General features: G+C 37.1%; 1 protein-coding gene across 4 annotated transcripts in view; it reads right to left on the bottom strand.

Annotated features, from left to right (window-relative positions):
- ADAMTS6 (ADAM metallopeptidase with thrombospondin type 1 motif 6) overlaps window positions 1-23,125 on the bottom strand; it is a 430,884-nt gene that overhangs the window by 239,544 nt on the left and 168,215 nt on the right. For all 4 annotated transcript variants that reach the window (XR_009731737.1, XR_009731739.1, XR_009731738.1 and 1 more), the window contains exons 12-13: window positions 17,293-17,438; window positions 15,122-15,185 (exon numbers count right to left, since the gene is read on the bottom strand). Coding sequence is in view for 1 of the 4 variants with exons in the window: in XM_061393406.1 (XP_061249390.1) it covers window positions 15,122-15,185; window positions 17,293-17,438 (210 nt within the window). In the remaining 3 variants the exon portion in view is untranslated. The remainder of the gene's footprint in view (window positions 1-15,121; window positions 15,186-17,292; window positions 17,439-23,125) is intronic.

Raw genomic sequence — 23,125 nt, 5'->3', positions numbered from 1 at the left:
TTTTAAATGGTAGACTAAGAAAAATCGTCTCTGATAAGGTGGCACTGAAGCAGAGTTAAAAAATTGAGGACATGACTTATGTACATATCTTTAAAAGAGTGTTACAGGAAACATTAAATGCAAAGGGTCTGAGGCAGGAATCTGTTTGGGAAATTCACAAAATAACATGGAAGATGGAAGGTCTCATAAATTGGAAACTGCAGCAGACTTAGGGACTTGATTCCATACCTTTCTGTTTCTAGAATATATCAGCTAGTGTTATATTTTATTTAACTTTTTCCTTCAGTGGATGCTCTGAATCTGTGTTGATTAGAAATAAGCTTATGAGGAGTTGTATATTCTGGCTGCAAAGAATGAGAAAGATCAAAGAGTAATTTCTTAAGGAAAAATTCCATAAAATATATTTTTGTTTTGTTTAAGAATAGTGACGAGTTTAGGGAGCAATGTTTTTTAAATTACTTAAGTATAATAAATGCTGATACTATGTCAAAACTGTAACAGGAAATAGGCATAGGCAACACATTTTTTATGTAAAGCTTGACAGGTTTTCAGCTTCTTAGTGTTAACACTAATCAAGCATCCTCTCCTTCTAAAAAGCAACCAGCAGGGCCCCACATAAATCTAGAAAGCAACACTGCAGGTCTCGGTATCTTTTGATCTTCAGTTCAGTTCAGTTCAGTTTAGTCGCTCAGTCGTGTCTGACTCTTTGCGACCCCATGAATCGCAGCACGCCAGGCCTCCCTGTCCATCACCAACGCCCAGAGTTCACTCAAACTCATGTCCATCGAGTCAGTGATGCCATCCAGCCATCTCATCCTCTGTCATCCCCTTCTCCTCGTGCCCTCAATCCCTCCCAACATCAGAGTCTTTTCCAATGAGTGAACTCTTCACAAGAGGTGGCCAAAGTACTGGAGTCTCAGCTTTAGCATCATTTCTTCCAAAGAAATCCCAGGGCTGATCTCCTTTAGAATGGACTGGTTGGATTTCCTTGCAGTCCAAGGGACTCTCAAGAGTCTTCTCCAACACCACAGTTCAAAAGCATCAATTCTTCGGCGCTCAGCCTTCTTCACAGTCCAACTCTCACATCCGTACATGACCACTGGAAAAACCAAAGCCTTGACTAGACGGACCTTTGTTGGCAAAGTAATGTCTTTTGATCTTAGTATTTTCAAATATACAAAAAAACCTAATATTAGCATCTTTTTCATCACTTTTTTTTTTTAGAGAAATGTGTATGTTAGCACATTCTATGGACTATCTTAGGCTTCCAATCATGTTGACAGATTGCAAGAATCTCCCTTCACAATACTTTTTATTGGTAGATAAATCTAAAAAAAGAAAAAGACTAATTCATTGGGGCATAAAATTGCTACAAAAAGAAATCTCAGCTTTCGCTGACAAACTGTCCTGGGGCTTTTCTATTACTAGAGTTGAAATCTTCATTTTATTTCAAAAAATAAGGTGACCTTGGAAAGTCCTGGGATCTCTTTGTGCCTTCTTTTTTTCGTTTGCAAAATACACCCCAAATGCCCTTACCTTCAAGAGCAATACATCCCAGTATGTTTGCAAATGAGGAAAATTCTGCAAATACTGAATTAAGTTTCTTGTTGTTGTTCAATCACTCACTTGTGTCTGACTCTTTGTGACCCCATGGACAGCAGCACGCCAGGCTTCCCTGTCCTTCACCATCTCCCGGAGTTTGCTCAAACTCATGTCCATTGAGTCAGTGATGCCATCCAACCGTCTCATGCTCTGTTGCCCTCTTCTCTTGCCCTCAGTCTTTTCCAGCATCAGGGTCTTTTCCAATGAGTTGGCTCTTTGCATCAGGTGGCCAGAGTACTGGAGCTTCAGCTTCAGCATCAGCCCTTCCAGTGAATATTCAGGACTGATTTCCTTTAGGATTGACTGACTTGCTGTCCAAGGGACTCTCAAGAGTCTTCTCCAGCATCACAGTTCGAAGGCATAAATTATTTGGCGCTCAGCCTTCCAGCTCTCACATCTATACATGATTACTGGAAAAACCACAGCTTTGACTATACAGACCTTTGTCAGCAAAGTGATATCTTTGTTTTTTAATACACTGTCTAGGTTTGTTATAACTTTTCTTCCAAGAAGCAAGTGTCTTTTATTTTCATGGCTCCATTCAGCAGCTGCAGTGATTTTGGAGCCCAAGAAAATATGATCTGTCACTGTTTCCACTTTTTCCCCCACCTATTTGCCATGAAGTGATGGGACTGGATGCCATGATTTTGAACACAGAGTTTTAAGCCAGCTTTTCCACTCTCCTCTTTCACCCTCAACAAGAGACTCTTTACTTCCTCTGTCTTATGGGTCATAAAGAGTGAGAAGCAAGCTGAGAATAAAAACTTGGTCCTCTTCCCCCACTTTTCCCTTTCCTCTTTTTTTTCCTAAAAGAAATGGGAAGGCTAGGAAGACAGGAGGATTCCTACAGCCTCAGGAAAAACAGCAAAATGAGCATTTTGTTGGCCTTTTCTCTTTTCTACCCTCTGTTTTTTCTTTCTTTCTTACATGCATCCCAAATGCACTCGTATTTCTTCACTATTACACTAGACCAACTTTATACATTGCCCAAATTTAATGTTCTTTCTCTCCACGATAGAAACATATTTTTAGCCACTTAATACCCTATTATTTGAAGAAGCAGAAGTGGAGGTTGGATTCTGACCCTTGCTTTGCTTAGCAAGGCATGTACTTGACATGGGATTGTGAAAAGGGACATATTTTGTTCATTCACCCAGACAGGTGTCATATACATAAAGATACCACATGCCTCTCTTATAAGTTCCAAACAAAATTACTGATTTCTTAATTATCTGAAACTGTTTTATTATCTCATTAAAAAATTCACAAAGGCATTTCCAAGGTTAAATTTAGTGTTCAATATATGTAATGAATCATTTCAACCCCAGTTGTTTCTTTAATTGGAGGCTAATTACTTTACAATATTGTGGTGGTTTTTGCCATACATTCACATGAATCAGCCATGGGTGTACATGTGTTCCCCACCCTGAACCTCCCTTCCACCTCCCTCCCCATCCCATCCCTCTGGGTCATCCCAGTGCACCAGCCCTGAGCACCCTGTCTCATGCATCGAACCTGGACTGGCGATCTGTTTCACATATGGTAATATACATGTTTCAATGCTATTCTCTCAAATCATCCCACCCTCGCCTTCTCCCTCAGAGTCCAAAAGTCTCTTCTTTACATCTGTGTCTCTTTCGCTGTCTCGCATATAGGGTCATCATTGCCATCTTTCTAAATTCCATATATATGAGTTAATATACTGTACTGGTGTTTTTCTTTCTGACTTACTTCGCTCTGTATAATAGGCTCCAGTTTCATCCACCTCATTAAAACTGATTCAAATGCATTATTTTTAATAGCTGAGTAATATTCCATTGTGTGGAATATTACACAGCTTTCTTATCCATTCATCTGCCGATGGACATCTATGTTGCTTCCATGTCCTGGCTATTGTAAAAAGTGCTGCGAGGAACACTGGAATATCAATCTCAGTTTAAATGTAAACTTCTCATCTTTTCTTTCCCAAATAGTTCCTAGTTTTATGGGAGCAATTTCGCTATACTTTTACTTTTGAAGAAACAAAAGTCTGATAATCCTACATTGTCTAGAAAAATTTAAATCTCAATCTCATGTTTGATATTATAGTCTCTTATACAAGTTTTCAAAATTAAAGCTGTTTTTATATGCCTTGTATAGCCTGTATTTTATTTAAATGTTTTCTATCCATAGCATGACCCTTTTCTCTGCTGCTGCTGCTGCTGCTAAGTCGCATCAGTCGTGTCCGACTCTGTGCTACCCCATAGATGGCAGCCCACCAGGCTCCCCCATCCCTGGGATTCTCCAGGCAAGAACACTGGAGTGGGTTGCCATTTCCTTCTCCAATGCATGAAAGTGAAAAGTGAAAGTGAAGTTGCTCAGTCGTGTCCGACTCCTAGTGACTCCATTGGACTGCAGCGCACCAGGCTCCTCTGTCCATGGGATTTTCCAGGCAAGAGTACTAGAGTAGGGTGCCATTGCCTTCTCCAGGCCCTTTTCTCTAAGCCTTTAAAAATGTTAAGAATCAAATTTTTACTGTGTGATTTTAGAAATGTCTCTTTAAAGAACAAAATAAGCAAGTTTTTTTCTATGCTTAAAGCTAGTCTTTATTTCTCAAAACAAGATAACAATATAAAATTCATACTAACCTAAAGGTTAATGGCACTGCTTCTTCTATTTTTTGGCATCTTATATATATATAGACACATACATACATACGTATACATGAAAGTAAACTTTTATAAGTGTATTGAAGTGTACTTATAAGAATAATGTGGTTGATACATATTTGCTTTCTAATTATAACTTGGGACACAGTTACAACACTGTTAGTTAATAGATCAACTCTGTACTTTGTCATCACTTACCCCATACCTTTCCCTGGGGGTAAGGTCTGTAGTTTCATAATTTTCTCAGCTATCTGGTTCTGCTGCAGGTTAAGGTTAGACTGGCAGTAAGACAATGTCAAAGGTGACTAAACTCAGAGCTTACTTTGCCACACCCACCTCCCAAAGGCTCCATCTTTTTTAAGAAGGTTAGAGCAGCATCCGGAAATTCTATGCCTTATTGAATCCTTTCCACGGCACTAGCCTATTGCTAAGCTTTAGTTCCTCATTTAAAAATATTAAAAAAACAAACAAACAAGGCACTTTTCTAGGCAGTTTAGTGGTTAAGACTGTGCTTCCAATGCAGGGGGCACAGGTTCCCTGGTTGGTGGAACTAAGATCCCACATGCCACCCAGCAAGGTCAGAAAAACAAAACAAAACAAAAAACCAACCCTGTCTTTCCCTTTATAAAAGTGATTTGAAGATTTAATGAGTACTTTTTAAAATATACAAAAGTACTTTGTAATCTCTAAAGCATAAATGTATACGGTAATAGCTACACTGATTGAGTACAGATTAAGTACTAGGAATAGCACTAGATGTTTTAAGTGTTTGTGCTCAGTTGCACATGACTCTTTGGAACCCCATGGACTGCAGCCTGCCAGGCTGTTCTATCCATGGAATTTTCCAGGTGAGAATAATGGAGTGGGTTGCTATTTTCTACTCCAGGGGATATTCACAACCCAGGGACCAAACTGTCTTCTCCTGTGTCTCCTGCATTGGCCGGTGGATTCTTTACCACTGAGCCACCTGGAAAGCCTAATTAAAGTGTTACTTCTTTTAATTCTCAAACAAACCTGCAAGTTTGATATACTCTATTTATACAGGTGTTCCTTCAAAATTTAGTGATGTTAGGTATCTTGCCAGGGTAAAATAGCAGCAACCAGGATTAAATTTAAGTCAATTCTTCTTTCACTATAGTCTTACCTCTGAATATAGGCTATACTTTTCCTGTGTATCACCAAGGCAATAACACCATTTAACTGACCTTAAGCAATGAATGGAAGTAAAGAACTGCAGACAGCATGCACCTCTAGCAAAGCTTACTGAAAAAAATACCCATGTACTACATAACCTATGCTTAAATTTTAGAACAGACCACAGTGAACTGGAAAATCCTTTGTCTCCATAATTTTTTATAGTTTTGATGCATAAAGTAAAGGAGGAAATGAGATGCTTAAGATGTAAAATAATATGATTTCATCCTAACCAAGGTGGAGCTTAGGTTTTTCACCAGAAGTTCTATCCTAGTCACATTTTCAAAGCAGACAGGCAAATCACAAATAGTATGGAAAGGAAAACTTAAGGATTTTCTGGAAAATAGCTAACAATACCAGAATGCTCTTTTTAGAAATGTAGAAAAGTTCTTTGTATTGTAGCTAATATTTCCTCTTTAGGCTTTGATATAAAGTTTGGCTTATAACCTTAATGTAGGTATATTTTTTACCCATGACAAAAATCAAGTTTGAGTATTTAACACACTGATGTATAAATTCTTCTACTTAAAATACTATGTACACCAATTTTTACCCTCTTAGAACATTTTACATAATAGTTTTAAGTGACTGCAGTGAAAAATTTCTCAGGAAAGCAGAAATGCCTGCATAACTCGATATTCTTTTATGCCAATCAAAAGGAGATTTCATACACAAAATAAAGTATTTTTTGAGCAGTACTTGAGTAAACACTTTTAGAAGACTGAGTATATATCTGGATCTTTATTTCTCATAATGGCACTACTGGATAATCATGTTAGCTCCTACCTGTGCTCATTTATAAACACTGTCAAGGACCTTATCAATCATTTAAGTTCAAAGAGGGCAACTGTCCTCAACCAACGAACCCTCAGCATCACAGCTTCAATAAAGCTCTGCTCTCCAAACCCAAGTTCCATAAGACCACGTCTATTAGATTAGTTTATGATTGCAAATATTCTCTTGAAGTTCCTGTTTAATGATGAGACCAAACTTCATCTAATTATCTTGCCTTTAATAGATGCCTTCTAGGGCTTCCCTTGTGGCTCAGCTGGTAAAGAATCCGCCTGCAATGTGGGAGACCTGGGTTCAATCCCTTAGTTTCTCAGTAGCTTCAAGCCAAGAAGCATATTCATTGTTCCTGCCACAGCTCTTGTCTTTACCTGCTATTCTGTCCTAGAAACCATGATGTGAATATCATAGAAAGAATCCTTGTCTAGAAGCCAGAGGTTCCTAATACAGGGAACATACTACACGTCTAATACACCCTGATGCAGACAGCCAGCCTCAGAGTCTATTGTGTGATAGCTTTGGCCTGTAGGCTGGTCATGCTGCTGCTGAGAGTGGTCAGACCAATTTTACAGCTCGCTTTACTTAAAAATCTTACAGACTGAGATTCTCTGTCTGAGGCAATTTATAAGTTGCCTCTTTCAAGAAACATGAGAGAAGTAAAAGACCTACACAAAATAAACACAAGAAAATTAACAAAATCGTAATAAGCTCATACATATCAATAATTATCTTAAATATAAATGGATTAAAAGTACCAACAAAAGACATAGGCTGGCTGGGTGGATGAAACATGTGCATGTATGTACTTCCACTTACCACATCACTCTACTTAAACCCCCAAATTGTATGTAATCATTTTACACTGTTAGGTTAATCATGTTTCCATTATAGCTTGCAACTGTAATTATCTTTTCTGTCTGACTATTGATTGTGAAAACTGATAAACGTCTTTTACTACTGTGATTATTTAACTATTATCCACTTAATAACATTGTATTATGATTGGTCAATAGAAAATAATATAATTCTATATCACTAAAACTACCATTTAATAGGAAAACTGGTAATCACTTTTTAAAAATCCTGATGCATATCAGAATTATCTTGAAATTTTTGAAAAATACAAATGTCCAGGTATTGCTTTTTTTCTCCAGAGTTCCAGATGCGTTTCTAATGAGCATCCATGTTTAAAAACAACTGGACTATATGAGGATTTTATCTAGTTTGTTTCACTTATTCTATTTCATATTCAGTACTCTCCTTTCATTTAGTTTATGTTTTCCAATTTTTGTATCTCTTTTTGTTGTTCTTTCTCAAGCCTTCATCAAGAGTAGTAGAAAAGCTTTTGTACACACACATATATATAAATAGTATGTATAATATGATATATATATATATTAGAAAACCTATGAACTTTTGCCTAGCTAAAAAATTTATAACATTTTGATTCCACTTGTTTAACTTAGTATGAAAAGAATGCTTAATTTCTAATTTATATTCACTCAAAAGTTTGATACAGTTTCATGTATTCTGGCATCTAATATTACTGTTAAAGGACTAGAAAGTTTACTATCTTAGTGATCTTTAAAAGAAAATTTGAATGAGGCTGGAAACTTCTAATCCAGTTCTAAGAATATAAAGAAATACTGTTGTAAAAAAAAAAAAACAACCAGGAAATTAATGTCATACAGTATTATTAACTAACGTGCAAATTTTGTTTCAATTTCACAAAATGTTATGGTAGTGGCCATTATTTGTTTTCATACTTTATTCAAGATTCCATGTTGTATTTAGTTGCATTAAGCAGCTTCAGCTGCATGCAACAAATTCTGGTAAATTCTCTTCTCATTTTTATTCCATTACAAATATTTTCTAATATTCCTTGCTATATTAATAGATTCTTAGACATACTCATCATTTAAAAGTGAACATTTAATTTTTTTAAATACATGGGGCTTTTAAGGTATCTTTGATATTAATTTCTCGTTTTGATATTAATTTCTCCCTTAAATGTTTTCTTCTCTGCAACCACCATCTGTGTTTTTTCAGTCTTCTAACTTTATTGTGGCTTTCAATGGCTAAGTCAAAGATCTCTCTTGTTAAATGTCACATTACACTTGAAAATATGTGGGTTATTTTCAAATATCTTTTGATATTGACTTCTAACATACTTCTACAGTGATAAGAGAACAGATTCTGTATGATTTCAATACCTTTAGACAATGAAATTTTTGCACCTTGTTTTATGTCCCTGGATGTGTTCCAATGTCTCCTAGTTTAGTGTCTATGGGAACCTGAATATAACTTGTATCCTACTGTTGCAAGAAAATTATATAAATCTTAATTATGTTGAATTGGTTCATGATGTTTTTAAGGTCTACTATGCCCTTCCACTTTTCTGTATTATTCATCTTATTAATTTTTGAGAGTTTGATATTGAAACTCCAACTAAAAAAGTCTTAATTTATCTACTTAAAAAATAAGTTTGATATATAGTAGAAATATACACAACCTTGTTCTAAATTTTCCAAGTCTCTTATAAATGTGTTATCGTACTTTCATAGTTTCATTTGCTATTCAGCTGTATAAAATCAAAATGTATTTTGACTTCAGCAATGTATTTTGCTGTATTTCTCAGTGGCACAAAATAAATCACTTATGAACTAATTTGTGTTGTAGAAACAAGGCTGTAAAAACACAGACTATAATACAAGCTTATAGCATAGTTTTTCTAGATTTCTATTGAACAAATGGAAATTAAAATTATCCTACAAGTCAACTCACCACTGAGGAGTGGTGAGTACAGAAAATATAGTTAAAATAATAGGTCTAGTATGTAGAAAGTGCTCAATAAATGTTAGCAGCAGCTATAACTATTACTACTACTGTTGCTGCTGGTACTACTGGTATTGCTATTGGTACAAGTCCTGTTACTGCTGCTACTACTTTTGTTGCTGAAAGATAGAAACTAAATGAGCTCTAATGCAGAATCTGAGGTATACTCAACATCTATCAGTCCCTACTTTTTTTGCTTGCTTGTTGTTCAGTCACCAAGTCATGTCTGGCTCCTTGAGACCCCATGGACTGCAGCATGCCAAGCTTCCCTGTCCTTCACCATCTCCCAGAGTTTGCCCAGGTTCATATTCATTGAATTGGTGATGCCATCCAACCATCTCGTCCTCTGTTGTCCTCTTCTCTGTCTTCAGTCTTTTGCAGCATCAGGGTCTTTTCTGATGAGTCAGCTCTTTGCATCAGATGGCCAAAGTATTGGAGCTTCAGCTTCACATCAATCCTTCTAATGCATGTTCAGGGTTGATTTCCTTTAAGCTTAACTGGTTTGATCTCTTGCTATTGAAGGGATTCTCAAGACTCTTCTCCAGCACCACAGTTTGAAAGCATCAATTCTTTGGCATTCAACCTTCTTTATGGTCCAACTCTCTTATCTGTACATGACTACTGGAAAGACCATTATTGTTTAGTCGCTAAGTCGTGTCTAACTCTTTTGCGATTCCAGGAACTGTACCCCTCCAGGCTCCTCTGCCCATGGGATTTCCCAGGCAAGTATAGTGCCATTTCCTTCTCCAGGAGATCTTCCTGAATCAGGGATCAAACTTGAGTTTCCTGCTTGGCAGACAGATTCTTTACCACTAAGCCACCAGGGAAAGACCATAGCCTTGAGTATATGGACTTTTATTGGCAAAGTGATGCCTTTACTTTTTAATACACTGTCTAGGTTTGTCAGAGTTTTCCTTCCAAGAAGCAACCATCTTCTAAGTTCATGGCTACAGTCACCATCCACAGTGATTTTAGAGCCCAAGAAGAGGAAATCTGTCACTGCTTCCACCTTTTCTCCTTCTATTTGCCATGAAGTGATGGGACTGGATGCCAGGATCTTAGTTTTTTTAATATTGAGTTTTAAGCCAGCTTTTTCACTCCTCTCTTTCACCTTCATCAAGAGGCTCTTTAGTTCCTCTTCACTTTCTGCCATTAAAGTGGTATCATCTGCATATCTGAGGTTGTTGATATTTTTCCTGGCAATTTTGACTCCAGCTTGTAACTCAACCAGCCTGGCATTCAGCATAAGGTGCTCTGCATATAAGTTAAATAGACAGGATGACAATATGCAGCTTTGTTGTACTCCTTTCTCAATTTTGAACCAGTCAGTCATTCCATGTTTGGTTCTAACTGTTGTTCTTGACCCACATACAGGTTTCTCAGGAGACAAGTAAGATGGTCTCGTATTATCATCTCTTAAAGAGTTTTCACAGTTTGTTATGGTCCACACAGTCAAAGGCTTTAGTGTAGTCAATGAAGAAGAAGCAGATGTTTTTCTGGAATTCCCTTTCTCTATGATCCTGTGAATGTTTGTTATTTGATCTCTGGCTCCTGTCTCTTTTCTAAACAGAATTCTAATTTTTTCTCAGGAATCTACTTCTCAGAGAAGATGACTCTAACCCCATTTTAAGGACTTATCTGGATTAGCTGAAACCAGTATGGTAATATCGTTCCTTTTGCTTGTGACTGGGTTAAGGGTGGGCATGTGGCGTCTTGACCAACAAAACATGAAGGAAGTCTGCTGAAGAAGCAGGGAAGAAGCTTTGGTAAAAACTTGTCATATACTTAAGACAGACACATGGGAGTACTTTATCTGTTCTCTTCCTCTGAATATTGTCAGGGAAAAGTACCTTAGTTGTTCCGTTGCTCCCTTTTTGATGCTTTTCAGTTTCCTTTTAAAAAATATGACCTTAGGATATTTTCCTTACTATCTGGTCAGCTCTTTGCTGATTTTAAAATGTTAAAAAAAAATCTTATTCAGCAATCTAAAAAAATTTTTCTGTCACAGTAATGTCATTACCAAAAACAGAAGTTTCACATTTGTTTCTAAAATGAACTAAGATTGATTTGATTAAAGAATTTTATACATACTATTTATAGTCTTTTTTATTGTTTTTTTTAATATTATATTTACAATGCTTTAGCTATAGAGCAAAGTGACTCAGTTATATCTATCTGTATATATACTTCAGATTCTTTTTCATTATAGGTTATTACAAGATATTGAATATAATCTTCTGTTCTATACAGTAGGTCCTTCAAAACAAAAATAGACTCAACAGACATAGAAAAAAAAACTTAAGGTTAGCAAAAGAAGGGAGAAGGATAAATTAGAAATTTGGGAATAACAAATACAATCTTCTTTATAATAATTAATTTTCTACTGCAAAGCTAGACTAGCTTTGTGCTGTCCAATACAGCTGTCACTAGCCACATGTGGCTATTTAAATTAAATTAATTAAACTTAAAGATTCTGTTCTTCTGTTGCACTAGATGAATTTCAAGTGCTCAACAGCTAATTTGACTATGCATTGGACAGTGCATATATAGAATATTTCCATCATTGAGGAACATTCTCTTGGACAGTGCTGGGCTAGATTATGTGTCTAGAAAGTTTAAATTTTCATGTATTAGATTAAATTTTAAAAGGCTCCAGCTTGTACAATTTATGCTCAGATAGCTTTATTAACTTGGATAGCATGAAAATAAATTTTGGTGTGGTAATTTAATTGTCTCAAATTCTGAACTAGTAGAGACAAGGTTAATTAAAAAACATTATTTGCATATCCATGAGATATATATATATATGTGTGTGAGTGTGTTTGTTAAATATATTTCCTTAACATTTGCTGAAAGCTGAACCAGAAGACAAAGATACTAAAAGAAATGTCAAGTGACCAATAGTAAGCTTTATAAAAAATCTGAGCATATAAAATATGGGTAAAATGAAACAAGCTTGGCATGTGTGTCTGGTGTGTCTTTATCTGTTTTTTTATTACCTACCATACATTGTTCATATTATATAGCACTTGTGTTATTAGGCCCAAAACGTGGGCCCACCTCTACAACTATATAACAGAAATAGATGGGGATTGAGAGGTGGGTTTGGCTTTCACACTCCTACCTAACACAGTCTAATATACAGTAGGACTCCCTTCTCACGCATAAAACCTCTATTTCCCGAGATTTATGTTATTCATCCAAATCACTATTTGGTTTCATCATTGATTTTTACTAACCTCATGATGACCATTTCCTGTCATTGGTTAAAGAGCTTCATACCTACTTCACAGTTTCACTATATGCTCCAAGTCCTAATGTCACCCACATAGAAGACTCCCCAAACTCCCTACCCTTAACAGTCCTTGAACTCCTTGACCTCCATTCAACATTGAGCATGCACTCTCATGACCACACTCTAGATCTGACCTCAATGAGAACAGTCTCACTTCTCACATCTTAAATTCAAATATTAATACATTCCATTCTTGGATCCCCTGACTTCCTATCTCTTTTACCCTGTTTATCCTGCAACCCTGGTTCTTTAATTTTTATGGATTTTTCAAAGTTAGCTATCTAATTTTCTCCTTGCTCGCCCTCTTTATAGGCTCCATTGTCATTCCCTAGTGTACCGTGCATGGCTCACCAGTATCCTCAAATTTTCTTGATTTGTTTGCTGTTATGTTGTAGTCTCACCTTTCTCTAACCCATTTTCATCTAAAGCATAAATCTGAGACTAAATTTTAACCTGCACTTAATTTTATTTGTGCCTAGAAAGCTCTCAATGTCTCTTCCTTCTTTTCTTTTCCAATTTGCCCTTCAGGTATTTAGCTTCCTATAGGAAGAAATCCTTAACTCCCTAATTAGGCTATGTGCCAATTCCACATGTTTTTATAGTATTCCATACTTATTCTATCATATCACTTGTCACCCTGCCTTGTGATTTTCTGTGACTTCCTAAGAAATGATAAAATCCTTGAAGGCATAGACTCACTCTAGCACTGTCTGATAAAAGTAGGCACTCAATTACTTGTTAATTAATGCTGGAAATTTAATACAATCATTGTAATTGAAGCTACATCTAATTATTAAGTTGAAGCTACATGTATTATTAAAAGTAAATTAATAGAACTAAATATCATAAGCTATAAATAAGAGTGTGTTAGCAACAATATGAGGAGAAATAGAGTAGGGTAAGGAAGATTAGGAATCCCAGGGTTGTAGGGAGAAGGGAGGGTTGCAATTTTAAATTCAGTATTCAGATTAGGCCTCACTGAGAAGATGATCAGTTGAGTAAAGGTGAGGTAAGGGAGTTGGTGATGTAGATATCTGGGTTGGAAGAGTATAAAAGGCAAAGAGAACAGCCAGTGCAAAAGCCCTAAGGTGGGAGCATGCCTGGCATATACAAGGAGGGAGACCGTGTGCCTGCAGCAGGGTGAATAAAGAGGAAAACAGTAAAAGATGAGTTCAGAGAAGTAACAGAAGGCCAGACTGTGCAGGCCTTGCAGACCTCTGTATGAGTTTGGATTTAAGTAAAACAGAGAGCCACTGAAAAGTGTTGAGTAAAATACACTGAAACTTTGCCTCTTATATTGAGCACTGTAGGGAGCAAGAGTAATATCAGGAAACTCACTGAAAAAGCTATTTAGAATAATCCAGGGAAAGATAGGGGACAACTTCCCTGATGGTTCAGCGGTAAAGAATCCACTTGCAATGCAGGAGACACAGGAAACACAGAAGAGCATATGAATGAGGAATAGTGTGGGAATGTGGGTAATAGTCTCATGATATGATAACAAATTAAAAGCTGTGGTTTTTAGATGGGAGAAAGGAAGGAGTAATAAGATATAATGTCTGGGTATGGACTTCCCTGGTGGCACAGTGGGAAAGAATCCACCTGCAATGCAGGAGATGCAACAGACGCAGGTTCGATCCCTGGGTGGGGAAGATCCTCTGGAGCAGGAAATGGAAACCCACTCCCATTTTCTTGCCTGGAGAATCCCATGGACAGAGGAGCCTAGTGGGCTACAGTCCATAGGGTCACAGAGAGTTGGACACGACCGAGCAATTAACACACACTAATAAGATATAACAGAGAAGACAATGGCACCCCACTCCAGTACTCTTGCCTGGAAAATCCCATGGACGGAGGAGCCTGGTAGGCTGTAGTTCATGGGGTCGCTAAGAGTCGGACATGACTGAGCGACTTCACTTTCACTTTTCACTTTACTGCATTGGAGAAGGAAATGGCAACCCACTCCAGTGTTCTTGCCTGGAGAATCCCAGGGACGGGGGAGCCTGGTGGGCTGCCGTCTATGGGGTCTCACAGAGTTGGACACGACTGAAGTGACTTAGTAGTAGCAGTAGCAATAAGATATAAAGAAGACAGTCAATTCACTTCCAGGCCCAGTCATTCATGGGCTAGGGGAGAAAACACAAGTCCTTAACTTTAGAGGCCTGCAAAGGAAGCAGTATCTTCAGAGGAAAGCCAGTTTCCATTAGAACAATAAGGTAAAAGGAAAGAAAATTCAGAGACTTCAAGATATAAGGGATTGTGCCAATGATGAATCACGAGTTTCTGGGGGCACAGAAGAGTTTCAGTGGTTGGGAAGGGATAGGAAACAGCAGGGATATGCAAAGATTTATGGAATTGAATGGAAAGATATGAGGAATGATGTGGAAGTCTGGGACTTCTTGAAGTGGCAAACATAAAATGGAATAAAGGCCATAATAAGATTAATCCCTATTTCTTGAACTCAAGAAAGATAATGGTGGCAAGGTTGTGAGTAATGACGGGCTAGGAAGTTCAGGGTGTGTGTGTCTCTATCTTGATTCCTTTTCAGGACAGCATATTTGTTCCTAGTGCTGGAGCTTCCTCTGACTCTTGTCGATGGAATTGATGGACCTGAAAGGCTGGTTCCATCCAATTTCAAAAATTCATGTGACCCTCACACACATGGATTTCTGATCAAACTAGCTCACAGTTTAAAAAGTTTCCCTGCTCTAGGGGAAATGTAAGCTAACTTTTCATAGCAGAATTTGGTTTTACTTACATCTGTGTTGCAGGAGCGATACCGTTTCCTTTCCCCAAGGCAATATTTTCCACCTCCTGAAGGTCTGAAAACACATTTTGTTTAACACGTGAATATAATATATCCAACCACATAAAGAGTACATAAATTGTTTGATGAAAACATATTGACATTTAAGAAAATAAAAGATTTGTCATTTTATTAGTTATTAAAATAATAATCATGGTGATAGCAATCATGATTATGGTTGTTAAAAATTAAGACAATTTACTATGAGTAATTTTATAAGGCTATTAATTGTGATGATACATACATTCTTAAGAAAATGTGATTAAATCAATGTACTTTCTAATTAACATAGTAAACAGGTATTCAGTTCAACACAATGAGTTTAAAAATCATTTATAATGAAAAGCCATTTTAATCATATTCAACAAAACACATAATCTGATACTGTATGTTTATCAAGTAGGAAGTGGAAAGTTTGTTTTTATAGACTAGAAATAAGGAGAAGACACTAAATAACTTTCTGGAAATAGCTTCAGTTCAGAGTATATAATGCAGAAATAAATTTCTATCTCATTTCAAATATTACATAAAGTTTAAAAGAATTAAATCTAAACATCAGATAGGCTTGTATTATATAGATACTTTACAGTACATTCAATTAGGGTGTTAAATACTTGTTTTACATAAATTAATTTCTGGAGTATTTAACATTAGAGAAAGTCATATGCTATTATTTTGGCATGTAATATTTGAATGGAAAAAACTAACTTGTTGTTTCAAAAGTGGTCCAAGTCATTCTCTTAAGTATTTTGGTATATTATTTATTACCATAGGGTTTTACACTTTTGGTTATTAAATTACAGTAGCTTGGAGCTGAACTTAATTATTCTGTACTTGTTTTAAAAAGATCAAGTCTCAAGTATAATTTTGGTTCACTGGTAACTATTATCAATTTATTACATTATCAATTATCTCATTGATATTAATTACAAATGAGATAATTCGAGTTACACTTTGAATATATTTTGAATGCCAGTGAATGCTGACTTCAAACAAGGGGAAAAAATGGCCCAGCCTGAGCCAGGATGGGAGAAATGGGTTGGTCAGAGAAAAACAAGGCAGTGGGAATAGTGGTGGCACTGCTGTTTATGAGTGGGTGACAGTGAGCTCTGTTTAACAGAATGAAAAAACAGAAGTAATACAAAGGGAAACAATTTCAAACTGAAAAAGAAGAAAAAAGAAGACACATTTAGAGGGAGGAACCAAAGACAGGGTTACCAAGTTAAAATAGGAAAAAATTAAAATAGACCATTTTTTTACCCCAGCAGGGGGAAAAAGCAGAGGTGATATCGTAACATCATTTTCCACCAAATAATTGTCAACAAAGAAGGTCCTTAACCTGAGTTCTAGACAAAAATGGGAGCACTTGACATGAAGCAGCTAAGGAGCAGTTTAGTCTCTGGTAGGACACAAAAGACCAAGTAGAGAAATCATCCACCTGTAATGGGCACTGGTGGGAGGGAGAAGCAATACAGCTTAGCAAGGAATAAGGATGGGCTGGCTTTATGCCAGGAGGACTCTGGCTAGAGAAAGAGTGGTGGGAGAGGAGCAGTCTGACCTGCATAAAACAGTCATGAGGAGAAAAGTGGTGGCAGTTCCGGAAGATGATTAATGGGGGCATGTGAATGGAAACTATTTTAACACATGGGCAGTATTCTTTTCATTGTGATTTGTGATGCGAATCAAGGCATTTCAACCCTTGAAGTGCTCTCATTGGTCTTTTTAATACTAATGTAGCAGTAATAATTTTATGTGACATGTGAAAAGACCTTAGGTTTCCTGGAAATAATGGTAATGTAGCTAAGACCAGACCTGGTTTCATCCATAATTCAGTAGTTTTTGGAGGAGGAAATCTATCTGATTATTACTAGATGAAAAGTCTGGCTGTACCTGGGATAGATACACAATGCTTTTCTTTTCTTTTTAGTTACATAGTAAGGTGAAAAGAAGAAAAAGAAAGTCTGTCTAACAAGGCTCCTCCACTTTCCTGTGCCTATTGCTTGTTCTGAAGAAAGCACTTGGCTCACTGGAGAAACGTTTTTACAGATAACATGTGAAACCACAGCTTTGAATCATTTCCAACTGTGTCTTTTTGTTGGCTCCGGCTTACTTTAGCTACTTACGCTGGACTGTCACAGTGTCTTAGGGATGAGGAGACGCCTCCCCCGCAGGTCCTGCTGCACTCTCCCCATAGTGACCAGGGACCCCAGCCCCCATCTATGCTCTGGGGCCAAGTGCCAAAAGGAACACAATCTCCCTGATAACACCACTGCAAGATTTCACAGAAAACACAGAATTAGCTTTTAGGCAGACAGGGCTACCAGGATAGAAATAAAAATACATAAGGGTCAGGCAATGACCAATTACAGGCATTAGCATTCTCCCCATAGATAACAGAGAGTTCTTTAACTGTGTTTAGACATTAGTAAAGGTGCATGTGATTTGCAAATTAGCTAAGCAATGATTTATAAATCTCTAACAAATACCAGGCGTCTAAAAAACTTGACTTTACTTCTTTTTTTCCTTCTTTCTCCTCCTCCAGACTTTTGGTGTTTTCTCATTATAGAGACCTCAAAAGCCTTTTTTAGATATTTTAGTATTATAACATTTTTTTCTTTATATTCCACTATTATTAGACTCATGGAATGATAACGCAATATGGAAAGTTCCCCAGTAAGGAATTTTTATGATGGTAATTGCTTTCTCTTAAAAAAAAAAAGAAAAGGCCAATTGAGGCTACAATAGTAAAAGAATGTGTTGTGGCATTTCATCTACATGAGTACTGCAGACATAATAAAAGTAATGCCAAGACACTAGGGACAGGGTACAAAAAAACCCTTATATACACTGACTAGCCATGTGTATAGCCCTTACATGAACATGTGTATTGGAATTCTTCTCAGCTTTACTCTCTGCAATAAACCACACATACTGCACATAAGTAGAAAGCCAGGAATAATTTATCGAGATGCAGACATCACATAATCAGCTCATAACTCTAACGTGATAAATCTTATTTGCAGAATATGGTAAAAATGAAAGCCGTTTTTAAAAAAGCCAAGCACTACGCAAGGCTTTTATTAGCGCATTTTTCTGAGTTATCAAAATTTGATGAACCACGATGATGCCTGGAGAAGGAAATGGCAACCCACTCCAGTATTCTTGCCTAGAGAATCCCATGGACAGAGGAGCCTGGTGGGCTACTGTTCATCGGGTCACAAAGAGTTGGACACGACTAAGTGACTAAGCAGCATGCTGATGTTATGAAAGTTCTTTGTTTATATGATGAATAACAATAGTGAACATTATCAGAGTTGAGTAACTGTCAGCAATGTTAGATTGTTAAATAAAAATTCAACTTTATATTAAAATGTAAAGGGTTTATGACATGTCATATTTTAAAAGTAATCAATTTATTATATTAATCCTATATATCCAGAATTATTTCACTTTCACCATTTGTACTGCTATCACTCTAGACCAAACTGGCAAATGGAATAGCTTGTTACCTGGGCCCCCTGCCTTACTTTGTTCTATCTATCAGAGAGCTCTTTTAAAACATACTGTGGTATCATGTTACTGTTTTCCTCAAAAGACTGTAATGGTTTCCTCTTCCCCTATGGTCAACAGTGACCTTTGTGACCTAGCCCCTGCCTCCCTCTCCAGCCTCATTCTCTTTCTGGTACAGAATGCTTCAGACACACACTGGCTTTCTTTCTGTTCCACAATACACTAAACTTGTTCTCTGCTCAGGGTACTTGGATTTGCTGGTCCTCCTAGAAATACTCTTCTGATTCCTTCTATTGTAGTCTTCTCATCATTTGGTCTCAGATCAAATGTCATTCAAAGAGGGGGGCCATCTTTCCTTGACCACTCTTATTATGAAGTGGCTGTACCTCACTATCCCTGCCGCCCTCCCCTCCTCCTACTCCAGCATGTACAGAGATTACATCTTCCTGTTTTAGTCCCCTTTACCACTCATTTAAATTACCCATGGCAGAAGATGAGATGGGTTAGACAGCATCACTGATTCAATGGACATGAACTTGAGCAAAATCCGGGAGATAGTGAAGGACAGGGAAGCATGGCATGCTACAGTCCATGGAGTTGCAAAGAGTCAGACACGACTTAGCCACTAACAGCAATAACTTATTTTTCAAAATATTTTTTTTATTACTTTTATTGTTTCCTCTCTTTGGTATACAAAAGCCTTAAGAGCCTCATGTGGCTATTCAAATTTAAATTAATTAAAATTGAAAATTCAGTTCCTGAGACCCCTTCTAGGACTCCATAGCCACATGTGTCTAGTGGCTATGATACTTGACAGAGTGGATACAGAACATTCCTATCATCACAAAATGTTCTAACTGAAAATGCTGAATGTCTAGAATAGTGCCCAGTGGATATTTAACAAAACATTGTTGAATGAATACATTAGTTAAATTATTGAATTCTGTGTCCCATTTTGGTTACTATATGTTAAGAAGGAACTGGAGATACTGGAGAGTAAAGAAAGTCAAATTCATCTTTGCGTCTTTGGTAGTTGGCATTCAGAGAATGTTTCAGTAATTGTAATAACATAAAGACTTTTTAAGAAAACTGCAAAGGAATTATCATTTGTCTGCAAAAAATTAGGCAAGAGGAAGTTAAAATTTGGTTGACTATGTAAGGCCAAACATTCTGATCCTAAATTGAATAAATGTTAAAAGTAGTGCCTTAAAAAAGATAAAAGAGTTTTGGGCAATTAAAAGGTATTATGAAGAGAAAAAAACCATCTGTCTAAAATGATGAAGCAGAGGTAGTTGGCTGAACCGATAATACAGTACCGACTCTGGAAGCAGGGCTGCTAATTATGTACATGTGAGAGGGAGAATGTTCAAGGTGCCAGCATATGATTTACCTAAGTGATCTTGAAGACCAACCAGTTGGTATAATGGTATATCAATTGTGTCAGATCTTCATCTATATAAAAATCATATATATAAAAAGAACATCTATATAAAAAGAACAGTGAACCAAATATCCTCTGGTTTTACATTTTTGGTATTACAAATGTTATTGCAAGTAGCTACGTGTAAGAATATTTATGCACCATCTATTTTCCTATGAGAGTAACTGAGTAATGTAGTATTAACCAGCAATTACTGTTCTTCCCCCCCGCAGTTTGGAAGGACTGATGCTGAAGCTGAAACCCCAATATTTTGGCCACCTGATGTGAATAACTTGACTCATTTGAAAAGACCTTGATGCTGGGACTGATTGAAGGTGGGAGGAGAAGGGGACGAAAGAGGATGAGATGGGTGGATGACATCACCGACTCAATAGACATGAGCTTGAGTAAGCTCCGGGAGTTCGTGATGGACAGGGAAGTCTGGCGTACTGCAGTCCATGGGGTCACAAAGAGTCGGACATGACAGAGTGACTGAACTGACTGAACACTTAAAAATTCCAAATATTAAAATTTGCGTATTTTTTAAGTCAGAAACTTAGCATTACTGATTTCAAATAAGAATAAAATTTGATTTTACATTTATCTTATATAATCACAGAACTGCACTTAAAGCTCAAAGAGATTTTAGAATTTATGTGGTCTAAGCACTTCGTTTTTTTATATGAGGCAACTAGATCTTAAGAAGGCTGACTTGCCCAAGATCACTTACTGAGAAAAAAGGATTTGCTGTCCAAATACATATAAAAAATGTAGGGAAAAATCAATTGGAAGTGTAGGACTATATATCCAAAGACATTAAAGAATATGCTAATATATTTTATTGAACTGTTTTTACTACAGAAAATACAAAATAACAGTAGAGATTTTTTAAAAATTCAATTAGCTGCAAGTATATATATATATACATATACATGTTTTTTCATACCTCCTTGAATATTCTTATAATTAGTACAGGAAAACATTCCACTTTGTGCATTTTTTAGGGCATGAAATTGTGAAGGCCACAAAACACTGAAAGATGTAGGTTCTAAAGTATTAAATAATACTGTTTTACATGTTTTTTAGATGCACACAAAATACAGCACGGGGAAAGAAATCACATAAATTCTCCTGTTTTCCTCTTAAAATGTACACTTAAGGTACAAGATAAATACAAATATTCAGTTTGTAAAATGTTGCTCAGTTCTTACCATTAATTAATATATACACAGCAGTATTCTGTGTTTTGCTAAAACCCTTTATCATGAAAATTCATGCTATTGATTATATCTATTCTACAGAGTCATAACATAATAGACAATTATATCATAAAGTTAAATAACATAAATTAATGGGCAAAGAATGAAGAATTCATAATAATAATGTAAGTATCAGCCATTTAGCAGTTGACAAGAGACTAGTGTCTAGTTTAATAATTAATTAACAACTTAGTCTTCAGTCAGTGTGTTGATTTTAGTCGCTCAGTCATGTCAGATTCTTTGCTACCCCATGGACTGTAGCCCACCAGTCTCCTCTGTCCATGGGGATTCTCCATGGCAAGAATACTGGATTGGGTTGCCATGCCCTCCTCCAGGGGATCTCCAGGGGATCAATCCCAGGGATTGAACCCACGTCTCCTGCATTGCAGGTGCATTCTTTACCATCTGAGCCACCAGGGAAGCCCAAGAATACTGGGGTGGGTAGTCTATCCCTTCACCAGGGAAAATTCCTGACCCAGAAATACCACCAGGGTCTCCTGCATTGCAGGAGGATTCTTTAACAGCTAAGCTACCAGGGAAGCCCAGCTACCAGGGAAGCTCAAAGTTGCTCAGTCATGTCCGATTCTTTGTGACCCCATGGAATTCTCCAGGCCTGAATTACTGGAGTGAATAGCTATTCCCTTCTCCCGCGAATCTTCCCAACTGAGGGATCGAACCCAGGTCTCCCACATTGCAGGCAGATTCTTTACTTTCTGATCCCACCAGGGAAGCCCAAACATTTTCTTGGCTCATCTGTCCATGGGGATTCTCCAGGTAAGAATACTGGAGTGGGTTGCCATGCCTCCTCCAGGGGATCTTCTCAACACAGGGATCAAACCCAGGTCTCTCATATTGCAGGCGGATTCTTTACCATCTGAGCCACCAGGGAAGCCCACCACGGAAGTCTGTGTGTAGCCTGTTACAAATTTCAGTTCTCATTTTAGCAACATCCTTCTTTGGTCCAAAGCAAGTCCTTTGTTTCTTTTCTTTAGTTTCCCTAACTACAAAGTGGGGTCTAATTCAAGTTTTTGATTATAATATGGTTTGGATTAGGATGACTACAGAAAGGGCTTCCCTGGTGGCTTAGAGGTTAAAGCGTCTGCCTGCAATGCGGGAGACCTGGGTTCGATCCCTGGGCTGGGAAGATCCCCTGGAGAAGGAAATGGCAACCCACTCCAGTATTCTTGCCTGGAGAATCCCATGGACGGAGGAGCCTGGTGGGCTACAGTCCACGGGGTCGCAAAGAGTCGGACACGACTGAGTGACTTCACTCACTCACTCACAGAAATTAGTTCTATACAGACATACCTTCAAAGAAGTTAAAAATCTATCAAATGACTTGTTTAACTTTGCTCTCTGGCAAAATGTTCTTTTGTGCATGTTTACTTTCCTCTCAACCTTGTGTTTATAGGAAAGGATCTCTGGAATTTTTGCTACCTCTCCTTCTCGTAGTATTATGTATCTTAATGTAGTACATGATTTTAAGAGAAGAAACTCATTTAACTTAATAAGTTTTTTAAGAAACCTATAAGGAACTTCACGTGGATCAAGTTATTTGAGCTAATTTTCTAGATGATGATATTAATCAACCTGTACTAAGATTAAATAGAAGTCATAATTAATATAATTAGTTTACACCAAATAAACTTTAAGTATACAAATTCTATAAGCACAGTAAAGGTGAGAATTCTGAGTTTTGTATTTTCTATTTTTATTCTTTTTTAACCTGAAGATGCCAAAACTGTAAAAGTTCTATTTCCACAGGCA

Source organism: Bos javanicus, chromosome 20 (genome assembly GCF_032452875.1).
Source record: "Bos javanicus breed banteng chromosome 20, ARS-OSU_banteng_1.0, whole genome shotgun sequence".
Taxonomy (NCBI): domain Eukaryota; kingdom Metazoa; phylum Chordata; class Mammalia; order Artiodactyla; family Bovidae; genus Bos; species Bos javanicus.
Note: the sequence above shows the minus strand (reverse complement) of the source record. Positions and strands in the feature narration are given on the sequence as shown.